Source organism: Podarcis muralis, chromosome 10, assembly GCF_964188315.1.
Source record: "Podarcis muralis chromosome 10, rPodMur119.hap1.1, whole genome shotgun sequence".
Classification (NCBI taxonomy): domain Eukaryota; kingdom Metazoa; phylum Chordata; class Lepidosauria; order Squamata; family Lacertidae; genus Podarcis; species Podarcis muralis.
The window spans coordinates 45,964,821-45,982,800 of NC_135664.1; the positions used below are offsets into that span (position 1 = coordinate 45,964,821).

The 17,980-nt window shown below is 43.3% G+C and overlaps 2 protein-coding genes and 1 non-coding gene across 5 annotated transcripts in view; 1 reads left to right on the forward strand and 2 right to left on the reverse strand.

Moving 5' to 3' along the window:
* Positions 1-6,705, forward strand: part of RANGAP1 (Ran GTPase activating protein 1) — a 21,909-nt gene extending 15,204 nt beyond the window's left edge. For both annotated transcript variants that reach the window (XM_028747333.2, XM_077934934.1), the window contains exons 11-16: positions 228-396; positions 1,652-1,774; positions 2,165-2,267; positions 2,768-2,856; positions 3,556-3,677; positions 5,610-6,705. In XM_028747333.2, coding sequence (XP_028603166.1) covers positions 228-396; positions 1,652-1,774; positions 2,165-2,267; positions 2,768-2,856; positions 3,556-3,677; positions 5,610-5,679 — 676 coding nt within the window. In that variant the 3' untranslated portion in view covers positions 5,680-6,705. The remainder of the gene's footprint in view (positions 1-227; positions 397-1,651; positions 1,775-2,164; positions 2,268-2,767; positions 2,857-3,555; positions 3,678-5,609) is intronic.
* LOC114605763 (leucine-rich repeat transmembrane protein FLRT3-like) lies at positions 6,577-15,126 on the reverse strand. Of its 2 annotated transcripts, none has more exons than XM_028747330.2 (4): positions 14,940-15,126; positions 10,835-11,294; positions 8,731-9,329; positions 6,577-8,077 (listed from the first exon to the last, which is right to left on the reverse strand). In XM_028747330.2, the coding sequence occupies exons 2-4, from the start codon at positions 11,271-11,273 to the stop codon at positions 7,214-7,216; spliced, it is 1,902 nt and encodes a 633-aa protein (XP_028603163.2). In that variant the 5' UTR covers positions 11,274-11,294; positions 14,940-15,126; the 3' UTR covers positions 6,577-7,213. The 2 variants fall into 2 exon arrangements, with proteins under 2 accessions (XP_028603163.2, XP_028603162.2); XM_028747329.2 differs by having other exon boundaries at positions 10,835-11,277; positions 14,940-15,125.
* Positions 15,127-16,815: 1,689 nt separating this feature from the next.
* Positions 16,816-16,931, reverse strand: LOC114606069 (U5 spliceosomal RNA). The gene has a single exon (XR_003708765.2). It is a non-coding gene; the product is annotated as a U5 spliceosomal RNA (small nuclear RNA).
* Positions 16,932-17,980: the final 1,049 nt, after the last annotated feature.

Genomic DNA, 17,980 nt, shown 5'->3' on the forward strand with positions numbered 1-17,980 from the left:
GATGATATCCACTCCTGAGATCCAACTGCTGCTCCTTGAATGGACCACTAGGGAGAATAGCCACTCCTACAAGTGTGCTTCCTTCCATCTTTGCCACTAGATCTTCCTCTTATTTGTATTTAGGATTATTTAGTGTTGATTGTTACAAACTGACTGGCAATAAAATGCTTGTATCTAGTATGAAGCAGCTATATTCATAACATTCTCTCTCACACTTGTCCACCTAGTGATGATGATGGAGAAGACGACGACGATGATGAAGATGACGACGATGAAGAGGAGGAGGAAGAGGAGGAGGAAGAGGAAGAGGAGGAAGAAGAAGAGCCAACTCAGTTGCAGGAGAGAGGCCAGGGAGAGCAAGAATCACTGACGCCTAAAAAAATATTGGAGGCACATGTAAGTATGAACAGATCCCGTTACTTTCACATAGAGGGAAAATAGCTGTGGATGAAGTGATATGGGGTGGGAAAGTGTTCTGTAAGATTTCCCCTGCCATATTTTTCATTGTCATTTTTCCATTTCCAAATGCAGCATTGCATAAAATTAATTAAAATGTATCGAGTGAATACAAGTCAAATTGGGCTACTAAGCAAGAATTTCGATTCAAATATTTTTAGCTACTGGAAAAACTTTTGAGTTGTTTTTACAAACTTTAAGCACTACAGCCCTGATTCACAGGTCACATTAAACCACAGGTTAAAACAAATTGTGGTTTAATGTGAGCAAGTAGCACTCTGAAATGGACTGCTCTAAAGTTGCTGCTGTATCACTGTCTTCCAGCCTAATCAGAAGCCCAGGTTCAGATGATAAATCAAGCCAGACTCTGGCTTGTTTCAGCCATGGCAGGAGAGGAGCACTGCAGAAACATTTGAGCAGTATGCATCAGTATTCTGCTTGTTCACATTAAACTATAAATTGTGGTTTAATGTGAATGGGGCTAACAAAAGTTAGCCTACTAAATTTAAAGCAGAAATGCTAAATCAGACTCTAGTCTGAGGACTAACTCTCCAGGGACCACATGCCTTCCGAGGGCTAGGACTGTCAGTGAGTGGCACCATCCCACACACTTGGACAGATGCACAAACAGTACACACACACACACAGCTCTCTACCCCTTTCTTCCCTGTGCGCTATCCCTTTTTTGTCCATTGGAAGGGATAATTCAGGAACAACTGAAGCAGCTCCCTCTTCATCCCAAACAACAGAGCGGTTTGTGGGGGAAACCCCATCGTTTTTCCTTGCTTTCCCACAATTCTCCCCCACAACTGAGCAGTGGTAAAGAGGGAGCTGCCCTTGTAGGTTTCACTGCGTCCAGGTGTTCCAGTTGCCTTGAGGCAGTGGCTTGTAACAGAGAAAGGTTTCTTTGACCCTCATTTTTCCTGAGGCACAAGACTTCAGTGATAGGAAGATATTTTTGCTGTGGCCTTAGTACGTTCGATGGAAAGGCTCAGCAGGGCAGATTTAGGGTGTTGTAATATAGCATTAGGCTCTTCTCCACTCATTTATTTATGACGACCTTCCCTGTTGCCGCAACTCTTTTTTGGGACCTGCCTTTCCCTCCACTTCTCATCTGCAGAACTAGAGTTCTGGCGCTTGTGAATTTTCTGGGGAATTACTAGGGCACACTAATTTTCAGGACTGTCTCTTCCAGGATTCTACTCCAGTGGTTTCTCCTTCTCTCCCTCCTGTGGATGTTGGCACTTTTCTTGCTTTTCCATCTCCAGAGAAACTGTTGCGACTAGGCCCTAAATGCTCCACCTTAATAGCGCAGCAGGTAAGTCACAGCTGTTTTTCATGAGTCGTGGGGGGTTGTTGTTGTTGTTGTTGTTGCAAAGCTACAGTTTGAGATTGGTCTTTATTAGGTGTTTCAGAGGATTCAGAGTACAAATACTTACATAACTTCAGGAAGGCTACAAAATATGCTTGAGTATAATTAGACTTAGCTGTTTTCTTCCCCCTGAAAATCATAATAATACTATTTATACCCCACCCATCTGGCTGTGTTTCCCATGCCTGCTACTTGTTGAACTAGCTGGGGATGCAGGTGCCATGCATGGGCTGCAATTCCAGGCATAATGGCCATGGACTAGTTCTTCTTTCAAGCAGCAAAAATACCTTGCCGTTGATTCTGCATTTTTTGATTCTGGAATTACGTTTCTTCTAGACAGACACATCTGACACAGAGAAAGTTGTTACGGTTTTTCTGAAGATATCTTCTGTGTTCAAAGATGAGCCAACAGTAAAATCAGCAGTGAATGAAACAACAGGTGAGCCTGGGAACTTTGGCCAATAGAATGATGGCAAAGAGCAGGCTATCAGGCTCAGTCGCTATGGCCGGGGTGGCTAACCTTTTTTTAGCTGAAGGGCTGCATTGGCCAATGGTCAGTTGCATTGACTACAGGGTTCAAGAGGGCATGACCAATTTTTAATTATTAGTTTTGGTAAGAAAAGACACATTTTGGGGGTCTTGAGGTGGTCATAAAAACCTTTTTGGTATCACAGCAGGGAGCCTATGGGAGCAGTCAGTAAAAATTAAGTATTTTTTTATAATGACCAATTTTTTGGGTGAGGGATATTGTGGGGGACACAAAAATCCTATAGGAAGAGCTATATGCAGCTGCAGATTAGCCACCATATGAAGATACCAGCTAAGTTCTGTGACCCACCAGGTTCTTAGTGTCTTTCTTTTGGCCACCTGCCTTCAGAACTGTAAAGCTTGAAAGCCTCTTTTCCTGAAAAATTGAAACCTGTTGTTCTCTTTTTTCAGATGCCATGATGAGAGAAGCTTTTTCATCAGCTACCTTCAATTCTGATGCTTTCATTACCAGCCTCCTGATTCACATGGGTTTGCTCAAGGTGAGAGGAGAAGCAAATGGCAACTGTGAGGTGTGGTCTGTATAAGCAAACCGCACCCTTGTTCCAAAAATCAGAGAGATTTAGAAGACCAAGATAGCTGCTTGTGGAAGATGTTCTTTCTCTGTGACTATATAAGGCTTCTATGCATATCTGGTGATAAGCGATAACAGAAATCTGTTCTCAATACCAGATATTCTAAAATGGAAGTACCCATTTCTGCTCTTGGCAAATGGAAGGCACGTGGTAGGAATGGAAAGCAAATAATACACTTGCATAGACAGGGCCTTGATCGAGTACCTATTGTGCTCAAGCAACAGCTAAGTGTGAAATTTTACCTTCTCCTCACCCATCTATCCCAAATGCATCCATTTGAGGGCTTTTTCTGCCCTTTAAAAAGGGTATAAATGATATGGCAGCTGGATGTCCTGTAAGGCCAGGAGGGACACTGGGCACATGCTTTCATTTCTCAGGCCAAAAAGAAATTGTCTGGGCTCTGAAAGGCCCTAGGGTAGGTAGCCATTAAGGGATGGGAGAGAAACAGGGGACACTGGTATCTGAACTGCACCATCTCAGCCAATTTATATATTCAACACAATTTAAATATACTCCTTGATTGTAAAAATCAGCCGCCTCTTGGTGGTCTCTGAACGATCCCAGATACTCATTTGTATCTCATTCATGTCTGCTTGTACCTTCCAGAGCGAAGAGAAGATCAAGGCTGTACCAAGCCTTTATGGCCCTTTGATGACTCTGAACCACATGGTCCAGCAGGATTATTTCCCTAAATCTCTTGTGCCAGTTCTCTTGGCCTTTGTTACAAAGTGAGTATTGCGCCTTTCTCCATAAGAAAAATTAGGAACACTAGCTGCTCCCAGAGAACAGAGACACATCATATTGCTGGATCCAGCAGAAAGCTCTCAGCACAAGACACGATATTGCAAAGGGCTTAAACGTCAGCCATAAACTGTAACGACAGCTTACTTTTTTGCTGAAAAGCCTTTTTTGGTTGGTTGGCTGTTTTTTTTAAGGGTGATAGATATCCAGCCTTGGAATCACACACTCATCTGGAGAGGGGTTATTCATTCATTACGGTTGATTTATTAATGCCCCTCCATTTGTTGCCTATGTGAATGGCCTGAGGGACCTGAGAGAGAGGATCTCTTTTCCAGAGCCATTCACAGTACAACCTTGTTCTGATGTTTTAATGTTAAGTATTCTAACGATTGTCACAATACTGTGGTTAATCAAAACACATATTTTATCATAAGGTCTCAATAATCCCCTTGAGGTCTGCCTTTCAAAGAGCAGAATGACATGAGAACTTTTCATTAACAGAGCCTCCCACGGGGAGTTCTGAAGGGCTCAAATTTTACTCCTTAACTGTAAATGGCATGGACGATGCTGGCAGATTTGTTTTTGCCAAAGGGGAACTTAATTCTACTACCTTAACTATAGCTTCTGTTTATCATCCCTTCCTAAAAATACCCTTTCAAAAATACCCCTTTACTCAGCCTGGATAGCTCAGTTGGTTAGAATGTGCTGCTGATAATGCCAAGGTTGCAGGTTCATTCCCATATGGGACAGCTGCATATTCCTGCATTGTGAGGGGTTGGACTAGATGATCCTCAGGGTCCCTTTCAACTCTACAATTCTGTTTCTAAACTGATGTCTTTTCAAGAAGGTGCAATAATGTTAGATGGTGATTTAAATAGGATTTGTGATGTTCACATGGATAGAAGGGGTTCCACACCTTCTAAAATGAAAATGCAAGCCAAGGCCTTTTGCCAAAGTGCTACAAGGCTTTAATTTCATTGATGCTTGGCGTTTGCTTCATCTGACCCCAAGAGACTTTAGTTTCTGTTCTCACCCATATGAACAGTACAGTTGTATCCATGTTGCTCTTTTGTCTTCCATTGAACCTCATAAGATCATGCAAGCGGGTATTGGCAGTCAGACGGTCTCAGACCATGCCCCAGTGTGAGCAGTAATACAAATATTCAATAAAGTTGTACTGTCCTTTTCTTGGCAATTACCGGTACCCCCATGCTGTTGCAGCACCACCTAGTGGTCGACCACATTGTGGCAGAATTGAAGTCATATTAAACAATGGGAAATGAAGAGAGAGAGAGAGAGAGAGAGAGAGAGAGAGAGAGAGATAGATAGAGATAGATAGATAGATAGATAGGGTGTGTGTGTGTGTGTGTGTGTGTGTGTGTGAGAGAGAGAGAGAGAGAGAGAGAGAGAGAGAGAATTGTCCTGGATAGACTTCTGTCAGTGCAGAACTTCTTTGTTCCACGCCTCACTCTTGCTACAGATTGAATCCTGTTTCTGCCCCACAACCCCATTTTCCTGCGGTACACTTTGCTCTGTACTCCATAGTTACACCAGAATAATCCTGATAGGCCAGGGGTGCCTAACCTGTGACCTTCCAGATGTTGTTGGGCTGCATCTCCCATCATCCTGCATGGACCATAGGATGCTGGGAGTCCAACAACATCTGGGCAGCCAGTTAGCCCCCGCCTCCCGTTTTAGACCATGGGGCCTACATGTACATGGGACACATACAAGTGTATCTGACTGTTGCATTGTGGGAAATCTTGAGTATTTTTTAAAGCACCTAGTGATTGCAGCTGCCTGTGGCAGATTCCAGGGCTACGTAACTGAACTCTTTGTCCCTTTTGAGAATATCTGTTGTTCCGAGTACAAGTTCATTAACATTGATCCCTTCTCCTATTTCCATTTTATCTTTGCAGACCCAATCATGCTTTGGATTCCTGTTCCTTTGCCCGCCACTTGCTCTTACAAACCCTCCACCAGCTGTAATACACAGGAAGCTGTTTCCCTCACCTTATAGGACTGCCGTCAGAGTGCTTGAGATGGAGAGCAGATAAAGACAACGGGACTTGCGGACAAAACATTCTGCCTCTTTTGACACCAGGATGTCTGGCCACCTACTGCTACCTAAAGCTTTGAGGAAGTCTGCCATGTGCTTTTTTAAAAAAACGTGTTTGTGGTTTTTTTGAGGGGGCTGTGTGTTTTTAAGCTCTCTTTTTTCCAAAGTGAACTCTGCCTTTCCCAGTGTAAATACTTTGTTGTTTTCCCCCATTCCCCTTTCTCTGAGGTTAGTCTTCCCTCAGCTTTTCTGCATTTTGTTTAGCTGAAACTTCTGTTTCCAAATTCAGGGCTTTGGACTCACTAAATGGCTTAAATTGAACTGTTTGTCAGAGGACCACCTCTCATGGGGTAACAGAAAATATTGACGCTAACTTTTTTACTGCACTGTCCTATGAGCTTTGGGGGAGCAATTCTTCCAGCTCTAGGCCAGCACCAGGTATAAAGCAATGTCACTATTTTTGCTGTTTCTCAGAAATTTAGGTTATTATATTGTGTGGACCGTGACATATATTCCTAATTGGGGATATTTCATTGGTTGTTGGATCACCATGAGTGAGCCTTCCCCATTAGTCACTGATGTTTCTCATTGAAATGACTGATTCTGGTGGCCTGCAAGAAAACTGCTAGTAATATTTCTAAGCATAAACGCTCTCAATTAAAATAGGTTTGGTTCAGTATAAGAAAAATCAGTATTGACTCTCCTCGGAATCATTCTGTTCATATTTTGTCTTATACCTTGAGTAAAGAAAGTGATTGTGTTTGGATTGTTAGAAGCAGAGATTTGACTCATTGGACAGTGCAGAAATGGAAATAAGCAACCCTTCATAAAATTCAACAATACCGCCATTTTTAATTACTTTTTAGTTCGAATTTTGTTGTCCAGGTTATTTATTTTAAAACACATTACCTTGAAGCCAAGCTTGAATCATTAAAAAATAAAGCGAATAACATCTATCCATGCACTGTTGATTATCAAAAGAGCAATTGTGTCATGAACTATAGGCAGGGGTTTCTTCACAAATACTATTTCATTAATATATATGAAAAATTTCTAAAGATGGCAGTTGTGTGGAGCATATCCCAGAAAGTCAGACAGCAGCTATGATGGCATCTTTGTGTGCTTTCCCTCCTCTGGTCTTCAGAAAAATAGGAATCTCTTGCATAATAAGTGATATAGATGGATCCCCTTTCAGGTTCAGCCAACAAAGCCACTAGTTTACGCTAACATGAATACCCAAATAATATTTCTTTCCTGGTATTGTTGTAAAAGTTAATAAAAGCTGACTTCGTTTCTTTGAAAAAATCTTCACAAAGGAGGAGACGGGCTTGAAAAGATTTCTTCCATCGGATTCAGCATTTCTTTGTGGTCATTTAAGAAACGTTCTCATCCACAGCTGTGAAGGGTTTGGATGCCATTCACGACACCTGGTCATTTTAACAAATAACTAATATCCTGTAAATATCAGAGGCTTGCATAGGCTGGTGTGGATGAAAATCTGGATGGGACAACAGGAGTGCAGTCTATCTTCTCTTGAGGCCATTGGCTGGCAGCTGTCATATAAACATGCTGGTTGTCCTCTTCTAAGTTCTCATAGACTGGCTCTGTGGTCAGCTTGGACTGGGCAGTGCCTTGGCGTTGGGAAAGCAGCCCATCTTCATCATAGTAGCGCTGGAACTGGAAGGGTCGGATCCGCCACTTGTAGAAGGCAAAGAGAGCCAGGGCCATCAGTGCTAAAAGTGCGGTGGTGATGCCAATTCCCAGAGCTAAGTTGTGCTGAGCTGGAACTTGGGCTTCAGTGCGCCCTGTAGCACATTGCTGGGCTGTAGGAGCCACACACTCCAGGAGGTTCTCGTTCTGGGGAATAACGCAAACCCTGTAATCGGTCCCTGGTTGCAGATGGTGAAGTTCAATCTCAGTTAAAGGTCCAATCACTCGCAGTATGTGCTGATCCACAGAAGACGTGTAGCGCACTTCAAACTGGTCATGATCCCCAGAGAAAGACCAAGTAACCACCAGGGCAGTGTGGTCTTTGGTTCTTGTGTGAATGCTACTAATATGGTCAGAGAGGCAAGGGTCATATTTCTCCAGCATGTAATGGGTCTCATGAGTGGTTGGTCTTGAAGTGGGATTATTTTGTGTAGTTGTTCCTGCGACAGAGAACATCCTACTGGTAACAAAAGTAGTGAAAACAGTGATTGGAAGGGTCATAGCAGCTTGTAGCAAAAGTCGTTCACCGGGTAGAGTAGCTATCGCAGGCATGGCATTTGTAGAGGAGCTGGTGGTGGCTGAATCAGTCTGAAAAGGCGGACAAGTCAATTTCTGTAACTGGAGGGGAAAAGAAGGCAAGAGAGAAGTCATCTTCCAGTATCAACTATAATGTGTGTCACACTTGCCCTCTCCTTTATAATGTCTAAATGAAGGCTCTTCGTTTTAGTACATGACAACTAAGTGCAACGTACAGAATGTTACAGCTTCCTAAGAAAGCTCTTATGACTTCAGAGTTGAATTTAGCATTGCCACTACTTCCTTCAGTGACCCATTTTGCTGCAGAGAATGCTTAAAGAGAAATGAATGTGGTTGGATGACAACATTGCCTGTGATGTACACACTCATTTATTCTGCCCCATTGTTGTCTGCCTCTAGCTAACAGGCTTTGCATATTCTTGAAGCATTATAAAAACCTACAAAACCTGTTTGCCAGAGACTAGTGGACACACCCCAAGCAAGTTACCACTTTCAACTCTGGGGAAATTGTCTTGTGGCCCAGCTTTAGACTATCTCTGTCTGTTATACAAAGTACCGTAATCAAGGATCAGTGCCCTCAGGTGGCTAAAATTTTGCCCTTGAACTGTAATAATGTCCCTTGCTACCCTGGATGGCAGATGGAGAAGGGTGTCTGTTCCCACCCCTCTTTCTTCGACAGTTCTATTTGCAAGGTGTTTCTGGGGTCTGTCAGTGTGATTCAGATTGTTCGTTACCTCTACATTTGCCAGTTGTTGTCCCTGAAGGGCTTCCGGGGAACTGCATTCCACTGGGCTGCGATCTTTTCTTACCACTTGCTTCTGCCAGGTGCGAAGCCAGATTAAGTTGCAGTCACAGCGCCACTTGTTCCCAGTCAGATACAAAGTCGAGAGATACTTCAGTGACGACAGAGGCGACAGCGACTCCAAACTATTGTTCCTCAGGCTCAAGACCTCGAGTCTGCGTAGCCGTTTGAACGTTGAGCTGGTAATGTTCTCCAGGCACAGGTTTTCTAAGAACAGCTGCCTCAGAGAGCTGAGCTTCCTCCCAAAGGCGAGAGATGTCAGCTCCTGGATTGGGTTGCCACTGAGATAAAGGCTGGAGAGAGTGGCAGAGTTGCGGACGGCAAGCGGCACACTTTTCAGCCTGTTCCAGTCGAGGTAGAGGATGCGCATGTTGCCCGGGAGAGCTCTGGCTGACATGTTGGCAATAAGGTTAGCACTGAGGTGAAGTTTGCGTAGTTGCTGGAGACCACCAAGGGCCTGGTCTGAAAGTTCAGTCAACAGGTTGTGACTCAGGTCTAGCAGACTCAGTCGCTTCAGAGAGGAGAATGCACCTAGGCAAAAGAGACAGTGGAAGTAAGAGCTGCCTTGAGCTGAGAGCTAATAACTCCATCCCACTTCTGCCCTCCCCAGGGTGGTAATGATGTGCAGGGCACATCTGTGAACTGCTTTCCAGCACAGGTGAAAAGTGCTTAAGCAACCAAGTGCTTAGGTCTAGGGTTCCTTCTCTGGGTGTGTGTTTATACTTGCTTGTGCTCAGATTAATGAATAAAGCTGTTGCTATATGGGAGGCCTATATGGGAGTGTGTTTGACAGAACTTTTGAGAACCAGACATCACATGGTGCTAGCAGTGGGATTTGAACATGGCACAACAGAAACTAGCCAACCATTTGGTCCTTGCAGAACTGTGACTTGAGATGCAGCATATAACTATTTTAATTAATAAATAAAAGGAATATTACTGGCCTGTTTCTGCTTTTCATGGTGCACATTTGTGTCTGATGATATCTAGTTTGTTCCCAAGTCTCCCCCCACCTGACACCTCGGGATGATGCCAGGTTAACTTGTCTTTCCTCATGGGCAAGTTGCACTAGTTTGCTAATATTCTGGTTTACGGTGTGTGTGGGTGTGTGTGTGTGTGTGTGTGTGTGTGTGTGTGTGTGTGTGTAATCTCTAGAGATATTCAGATTTAACCTCTTGGTCCCTCCTGCAATATTGTGGCACTGAATGTGGTCTTGTGCTCAGTGGTGTCATCAGCACAGGACTTTCAGGCCCAACTCAGCAGAATGAGCCCAATCCAGGGCCCAACTCAGCAGAATGAGCAGCAAGAACCCCAAATGCATTTTGAAGCAACAAACTAAAGAAGGTAACCATTAAGGGCTGAGTCCAAAATTACAGGACTTCATCCTTGTTTGTGTTAGAATTTAATTTTATAAAATTTGCAGAGAATGTCAAGAGCTCTCTCCCTTCTTCCACACCAAGAGGAAAATAATACTCTTCTTTTGTGCCATAAGGAATACAAAAGGCAACAGGAAGGGCACCAGAATAGGCTATAGGCCACCAGAATCTGGCCTATTACACATACAAAAATGAGCAATTCATTATCAGTAGCAGTAATACCATGGGCCTACTTTATTGCTGTTGAAAGGAGATGTTTGCCTCAACTGAATAGATCCATATTGAATTTATGCTGAAATACCATATTTTTCCATGTGCTGTATAAGACTAGGGTTTTTTCCTTTAAAATGTCAAAAATTAGGGGGCGTCTTATACACGATGCCATCTCCCCCCATTTTCTTAAATCTGAGTCCCCCAAAATAAGGGGCGTCATATGGTAATTCATAGCGCGCTTGAACTAGCCAATTTCAGTGAAGTTACTCCACATCAGCTTTGTGCTCAGCTTCTAAATTGGTCAGCTGCTGGTATATATCTAAGTCTTATGTGTCCACTCATTCATCCCAAATGCATCCTTTCCCTACAATTCATACCCTAAAACTGTTGGGAATGAAAGTGAGAGGGATAATCACTACCTTATCTATCACACCCATCTATAAATACCTGGTGAAAGGTAAGCAATCCGATTGTGCTCCAGGTGCAGAAAGACTAGATTGGTCAGGTTTTCAAATGCCCCTTCTGGGATCTCTTCGAGGAGATTGTTGTCCAAGTGGAGGTGGTATAAATTCTTCACACCGAGAAAGGTTCCTGCTTCAATCCGGCGCACTTGGTTGCTCCCAAGGAAAAGTGTGGTGAGCTCAGGCAAATCTGGGAAAGAGGCTGCCAGCAGGCTGCCAAGTTGATTGAACTGCAGATCAAGCTCCACTGTGGCTTGTGGGATGCCAGCGGGCAGAGAAGAGAGGCTGGCATTGGAGCACCGAATAAACCAGTCTGTGAAAGAGCAGCTGCAACCGATGGGGCACTGGGAACGGTCCAGGAGCTCTGGGCTGGCAGTGATCCACAGTAGTGACAGAGTAAAGGCCACACACCAGCGCTGAGCCATAATGCTGTAATTTAAAGCAGGCTGAAATAATTAAATACACTTCAGAAACCAGCAGGTAGTCTGGGATGCAGCTCTGCTCAGCCAGAGCCTTTTCTGATCAATTGCATGATGCAGATGTGTCAGAATTATATATGCATCCCACCACGTCTCCCCAGCTCAAAAGCTTACATTGCTGGGCACTAAGGGGCTTTGGCAAAGATGTGTGAAGTCACCTTAATGCTGTTCAGTCTTCATACTTAAGGTTAAAATAGACTTCCTTGTGCTGTTCTGGCAATTGTCTGAGCCCTAGACCAGGGGTGGTCAATGTGGTGCCCTCCAGATTGTGTGGGGTTGTTTGGGGGGGCAGGGGCGGAGCAGACTACAACTCCCATCATCCCTGATCATTGACCATACTGGCAGGGCCTGATGGGAGTTGTAATACAATACATGTTAACTTCCAGTGTCCTAGACAGATGGGACAAGAAAGGAGCAAATCTCTTCACCCCTTCACAACCCATAAAAGCTTTTATAGTGGAACAATGAGATTTCTCTGCAGTTGACACTGTCACTTGGATAGGCCTTCAGGCAGACTCAGACTGATCATCACACTTTCCCCTGGTTTCTCTCTAGCCATCATCCTTGCTGTCTCTTTGCTGGCAATCGCTTGTGGAACCACCAAGCTTTTCAAGGCAAGGGAGAGCAAGAGTCACTTGGCCTTCCGTGGCTCTCCCCTACCACATTAGCACTAACTGACATACTCTCCAATTCCCTCTTACCACAGTCCTAGGTCTTCTTGGCTTAATCCTGTCCAGTGTCCAGTAAGTTAAAAACAACAACCCAGCAACAGCAGGGACATCTGAATTAAGGGGGAAAGTGCGGGCTGCTATTTTGATACAATGTGTGGATGCTGCAGAACATTTCCATGCATGTGCAGGACAGAATCTTCTAGCAAGTGGATGTGTCCATAGTCCAAACCATATGCAGGGCACAAGCAGCAGAGGCAGATTTGGGGCTTCCAAATTTCAGCAGTGCCCTGTGTGACACCTAAATCCACACAGCTCCCCGCCTCTGTTCTACATCATTGTTGTGGTGCCCTCTCAGCTGGGTACCTAGTGCAGGCGAACCGGCCGCGCTCCTCCCCTAAATCCGCCTGTGGCACGAGGTTGGAGAAGACTCTCCACCAAAAGCTGATGCCATAATGCATTTATTAGTCTCTAAAAGGCTGCAAAATACTCTTACTGTGCTTAAAACAGCTTAGTAGCACAGATACCCCTCTAGAAAGCAGTTAACTGGCCTCTCTGGAAGCAAACTGTGAGGGTGTTGGGGCTTCCTCCTTTTGTTTCAGTCAGGGGTATAATTGACAGCTAAAAATATACTGATTCAGCAATCTGGAAAGCAGGAAACACTGGCATAAGACCTCTTTGCCCTTGATTTCCCTCCCTCTGGTGGTATTTGAAAAGTGTCTGCTTTTAAATTATCTCTGATGAGTGTTGTGGCAATTTGAGCATAAGCTACTATTCTCTACATGGGCATGCGATGAATGGGCTCTGTGACTTCAGTCCATGTGGCCAAGAAACACAGGAAGTTGGGGGTTTGTTTTTTGCCCTGACAAATAGATTTATTTGAGAGAGCAGAGTAGAAACTTGCTCTAGCTTATAAATTAAAATGGCGATTTTTGGGATGTGACATTCTGCATCAGATAAGTGGTTCTTACTCAGTTTTAAAATACCTTTGTCTATGCTAGATTTCAGGGCAAAGCCTTCCAAAGGCAGCCAATATGCATAAATAAAACACAACTGAAACATACTGTTCCACTCAAATAAAACCATATGGAAATTGTGATTTTATGGATGTGAGTAAAATATAAATCCACACATGGAAAAACTATAGGGAGAAGAACCGGGAAAGTCCCCAGGCATGCTCTATGATTGATGTATAAATTGCCCAAGATTCTCCTGTCCTAACATGCTATATTTGCTATCTGACTCTACAATACATGAAACAGCCACATCCCCTGTCTACATAATGACAACAGCAGGGATGCCCATTAGGCGGTTTTATACGGAAATGCACATTTTCTAGAAGAGAACTGGTGGCCCTTGTGAGGTTGCTGAGCTAGTTGGAGGACCTAGTTGGAGTCCAACTTCAGACTGAGAGCCACAGGTTCAGATTGAGAGCCACAGGTTAAGGGGCTTTTCAGTGATGGAAAAGCAAATAGCTTTTAATTCTCTGTACCACATTAGCACTAACTTTGATCAAGAAGCAGCAGTCAGTACCTAATTTCCACTTAATTAATGCTCATCCATGCTAGTTAAGCTCTCAGAACCGGGATAGGGATTTCTGCAGATGAAACTCACATCAGTGGCAGTTCTGGTCTTGAAATCCTCCATGCATTTACGAGTGAGTAAGCTCACACCGTGACTTGCTTTCAGGTTACTGTGCATAGGGCTGCACTGTTAGGAATCAGTGGAGGTTGGTCTATTATGGCAAATGGGTCACTGCCCCACCAACCTTAGTCTGCCCTCAGCCAGCTCCTGCCTGCCAGCCTTCTTTCTTACATCCAGACCAGAAGGAGGCAGTTTCCTCCTCTTCCTCAGTCTCAGTGTGGCCTCTTGCAGAACTCAACAGGCTGGAGGATGGGGGCAAAATGAGAATTAGTTGGTTCTGCCATTGGCTCTGGCTCTACCTATCTGTCTTTATGCCTTCCACCCTATCTGTTCCAATGGGCACCAGACACCACTATTAGGAATACTAGGAAGATTGATTCAGTCCAGCAAGCATGTGAATTAACAAAAATGGTGAATTTTGATTAATTGTAGCAAAGCGATAGCCAGGTTATGCTTTTACATAGTTCTAGATTTGTATTCAGTCATTGGAAGGGGGTAGCAACCATTTTTCAGAGTGATTCAATTGTTCATGTTTCATAATATATTTTAAGTGAGATTAGAAACCCGTAAAAGAAATTATGATGAGAGTGTCCTGTCATAAAATACATAAAAATAACATAAATACAAAACGGCCCATTATGAATGGAGAGACCTGGGTCATTTTTCATTAGTGATGTAATGAACATTAATCAATACATGCTAATGACATTTGCACAACCACAATACACGGTACGCATATCCTTTGGGCAGATGGTTCTTGTGCACACACCATCATCAAATGTCAACCTGAAAATAATTCAAATACAGCATCATGCACTTTCTGGGAGGAAAACTCACTACTGTTATTTCTTTCTCACCCACACTTCAGTGTGGGTTACAACACTAATACTGTGGTCTCAATTGCTGGGAAATGCAAGGCAAGTGTGCCAATGTAAAGACCTGAGATCCTTCAAAGTAAAAACAGTCTATTCACTGCATTCTACAATCAGAGTCTCTCATTCATCAGGGGATGGTTGTACCTATTTGGAACATACATATTGGTTTCACAATTAAATCTGGATACTTCTTCCCATTTTTGCTATGCTACATAGCCTTCAACAATCCTCACTGCCACTAGCCTGCAAAACACCCCAAAACCCACTTAAATTTTATACTCTATGATAAGGAAACCCCTTTGCTAAAACAAGTACAGTATCTCTTTAGGGGCACAAACTGGATTCAGGCTTTTATCATTCTCACGTGCTGCTCCCTGTTGTGCGGCTCCTGCATCCTCATCAATTTGAGCCCTGAGATCCCTTACCTGCTGTGTTGCTTCTTGCTAAGCTGTCTTGGAGCTGCTTTTGGATTGTACAGCCAAGTAGCTGGCTTCTCTCACTGCTCTTTCATACGCTTCCCTTCAACCACAAAGTCTGATATAGGAAACTGGGTTGAACAAGTGTTTCCTTCTATTGTTTCTAGTGAAAATGGTCCTGCAGCCCCCCACCCTATTAAAAAGCGACCCAGTCCACCAGATACTGTCTTAAAACACCAGTAGATAAGGCAGTAAAAAGGAAGTGGCGGAGTGGAATCAATATTTCTTTATTTCTCTTTTTCAGTTTCTGAAAAAAGGCAAATGTTTATGAAATAGGATTCCAACATTTTACATGTGTTACCATCAGAATGAAAAAAAATATATATAAATAGAAATACTATTTCTTATTGTTTGTTAATTTAAAAAAGGGAGGAAAAAACAAGGGTTCTAGTAACGCTGTGCATTACTTGCATCACAAAATGTTATTGTGTTATAGTCTGCATGTTATTCCATGACCCAAGCTATGTACATCATGAGTAAAACTAATATTAATAATTGATTCTACCACCAATATTACACTCATTTCCCACACCAATATTACTTTCAATTCACGTATTACATAAACCCCTGTGACAAACATTACCAAAACTGGATATTATAAAAAATACTGAGATGTGGTGAAAGATGCAAAGGAAGATACTGGGAGAATGATCCAAGAACACCTTTACAGGACGATTCTATGTTAGTCTACTCAGAAGGAAGTCCTATTGAGTTCCATGAGACTTACCATACACCCAGATACATGCCTGCAACCAATTATTATAGTCATATGATTATTTAAGTATATGGTATTAAACATGAATGTTCAGATTTTGGGAATAATCTACTGTTTGCTTTGTGCTTTTGTTTTTAAATTATTTTTCCACTATTGATCACTTACAAGGCAAACATACTATAACCATAACAAACATCAACTCTAACAAACACTGGAGTACCATGACATTTTGTGTTTGTACATTGTGCCATCTTGGGATTCACATGTCTTGAACTGCCTTGACCAGGGACTCTATCCATAATAACAGAAGCAAGACAAATGTGCTACAACACTGGGAATAATTAATTTGCTCAGGAAATTTAAGAACAGAAATGTGAGTGTTGCTGGGTGCTTTTGATTAATAAATACATGGTCATCCCATTGTTGTTTAAGTGATATACTATTTATTTTTAGATTTTAGAGTAGGGTTAAACATAGTGTTAACATGGAGATGAGAAGTAACATAATTCATATCTTTTAAGATCATGCAACTCAGACAGAACCCCAAAAGGAAGAGCAATGTAGAAAGCAGTAAGGGTAAAGGACCCCTGACCATTAGGTCCAGTCGTGACCGACTCTAGGGTTGCAGCGCTCATCTCGCTTTATTGGCTAAGGGAGCCGGCGTACAGCTTCCGGGTCATGTGGCCAGCATGACTAAGCCGCTTCTGGCGAACCAGAGCAGCGCACAGAAAAGCAGTTTACCTTCCCGCCGGAGCAGTACCTATTTATCTACTTGCACTTTGACGTGCTTTCGAACTGCCAGGTTGGCAGGGACCTTCTGATCAGCAAGTCCTAGGCTCTGTGGTTTAACCCACAGCGCCACCCGCATCCCAGAAAGCAGTAAAGAAACCCCCAAACTGCTTATAATAGCCCTTCTCCAAGTGGTACACCAACGGAAACACATCTCACGTCTAACCCCGCACTTTCCTACGGAATAGAAAAACCACAGATCTGTCACCCATCTTACAGCCTCAAGAACACAAAAATAAATAATATTAAATTAGAAGGACAACAGCAAACACCCACTCAACGCAGAAATAGCTCATTCTACTTTTTGAAACCGAATAAGACAGCTCTGCCGAAACAGAGCCTCAAAAAATTAGTTACAAACTCATAAATGTTCCTCTCCACGGAAATCTTTAGTAAAAGGCGAAAGATTTATGCGATCTGAAGAGAAACCAGAGTATACTGAAAGACCTTCGGGCGCCTCTACCGGAGATCAGTCAACAGCCTCGCAGGTGAGGGCGAATACCTAACGGACCTGTCCAAAGTAATCCCTTGAGTAAGCACTAGATTTCCAAGGTGACAAGGCCAGTTTAATAATCGGGTTCAAAACAAAAACATTAATAAAAGTATTTAAAATTTATCATCTATGGCCTTCCGCGCAATGTATGATGGGATATGCAAATTAAGCAGCACCGCCCTCGCCTCCGAGCCGGCTCTGCTTTCACGTGACGTCTGCACTTGTCGCGAAGGCTGCCGGTTAACGATCGCCACTGCGCATGCTCAGACCTCCGGCGATAGTTACAGAAATGGGGCGGGGACGAGAATATGAATGAGGTCATTTGTTCAAGGAAAAATTGCCTCCGCTCAGAGAAGTCTGTGCATGCGTGCAGGAGCAGATTTGTACAGTATATATTCATATCAGCACCGTTCACTGTAAATATGCATTTGATGCACGAATAAAAATACTATTTGCGAGAGAAGGCTCGTAATTATTTGAGGAAAGTGCAGTGTAAATAAAGAGAAGTGGGGAGAGAATTAAGATCCAGTGAGGTGTAATGGTAAATGCGCATAATAGGGCCACAACCTTAAAGCTGAGAGTCGGGGTGTGCCGGTCACCTCTGCTGGCTTTTCTTTTTAAGCATGGGGCTTAGCGTGGAAAAGCTCTTTTTGCTACCCTGAACATAGAGGCCACTTCCAGGTGACCTCTTTACTAGCATTCCTCCTGATTTGTTATATGACATTGCCTCAAGTACCGGTAAACGGTATCGCCCACTCCCCAGTGCATATTGTCCCTGTGGTTTTCCTTATGTCTGATCGGGCAAGGGAGACGAATCAACTTTCCTTGCACAACTTAAATTTGCCGTCAAAACGAGACTGAATCCCATCCACAAATGGCAGTCTGGAATCATCCAGAGTGGTAGGGTGCTTCCAGGTGGGTGTATATTGTGGAATGAATGCACCTCATGTATGCACATTTTTGCAACACGCACCCAATGTTGGCATGTTAGCC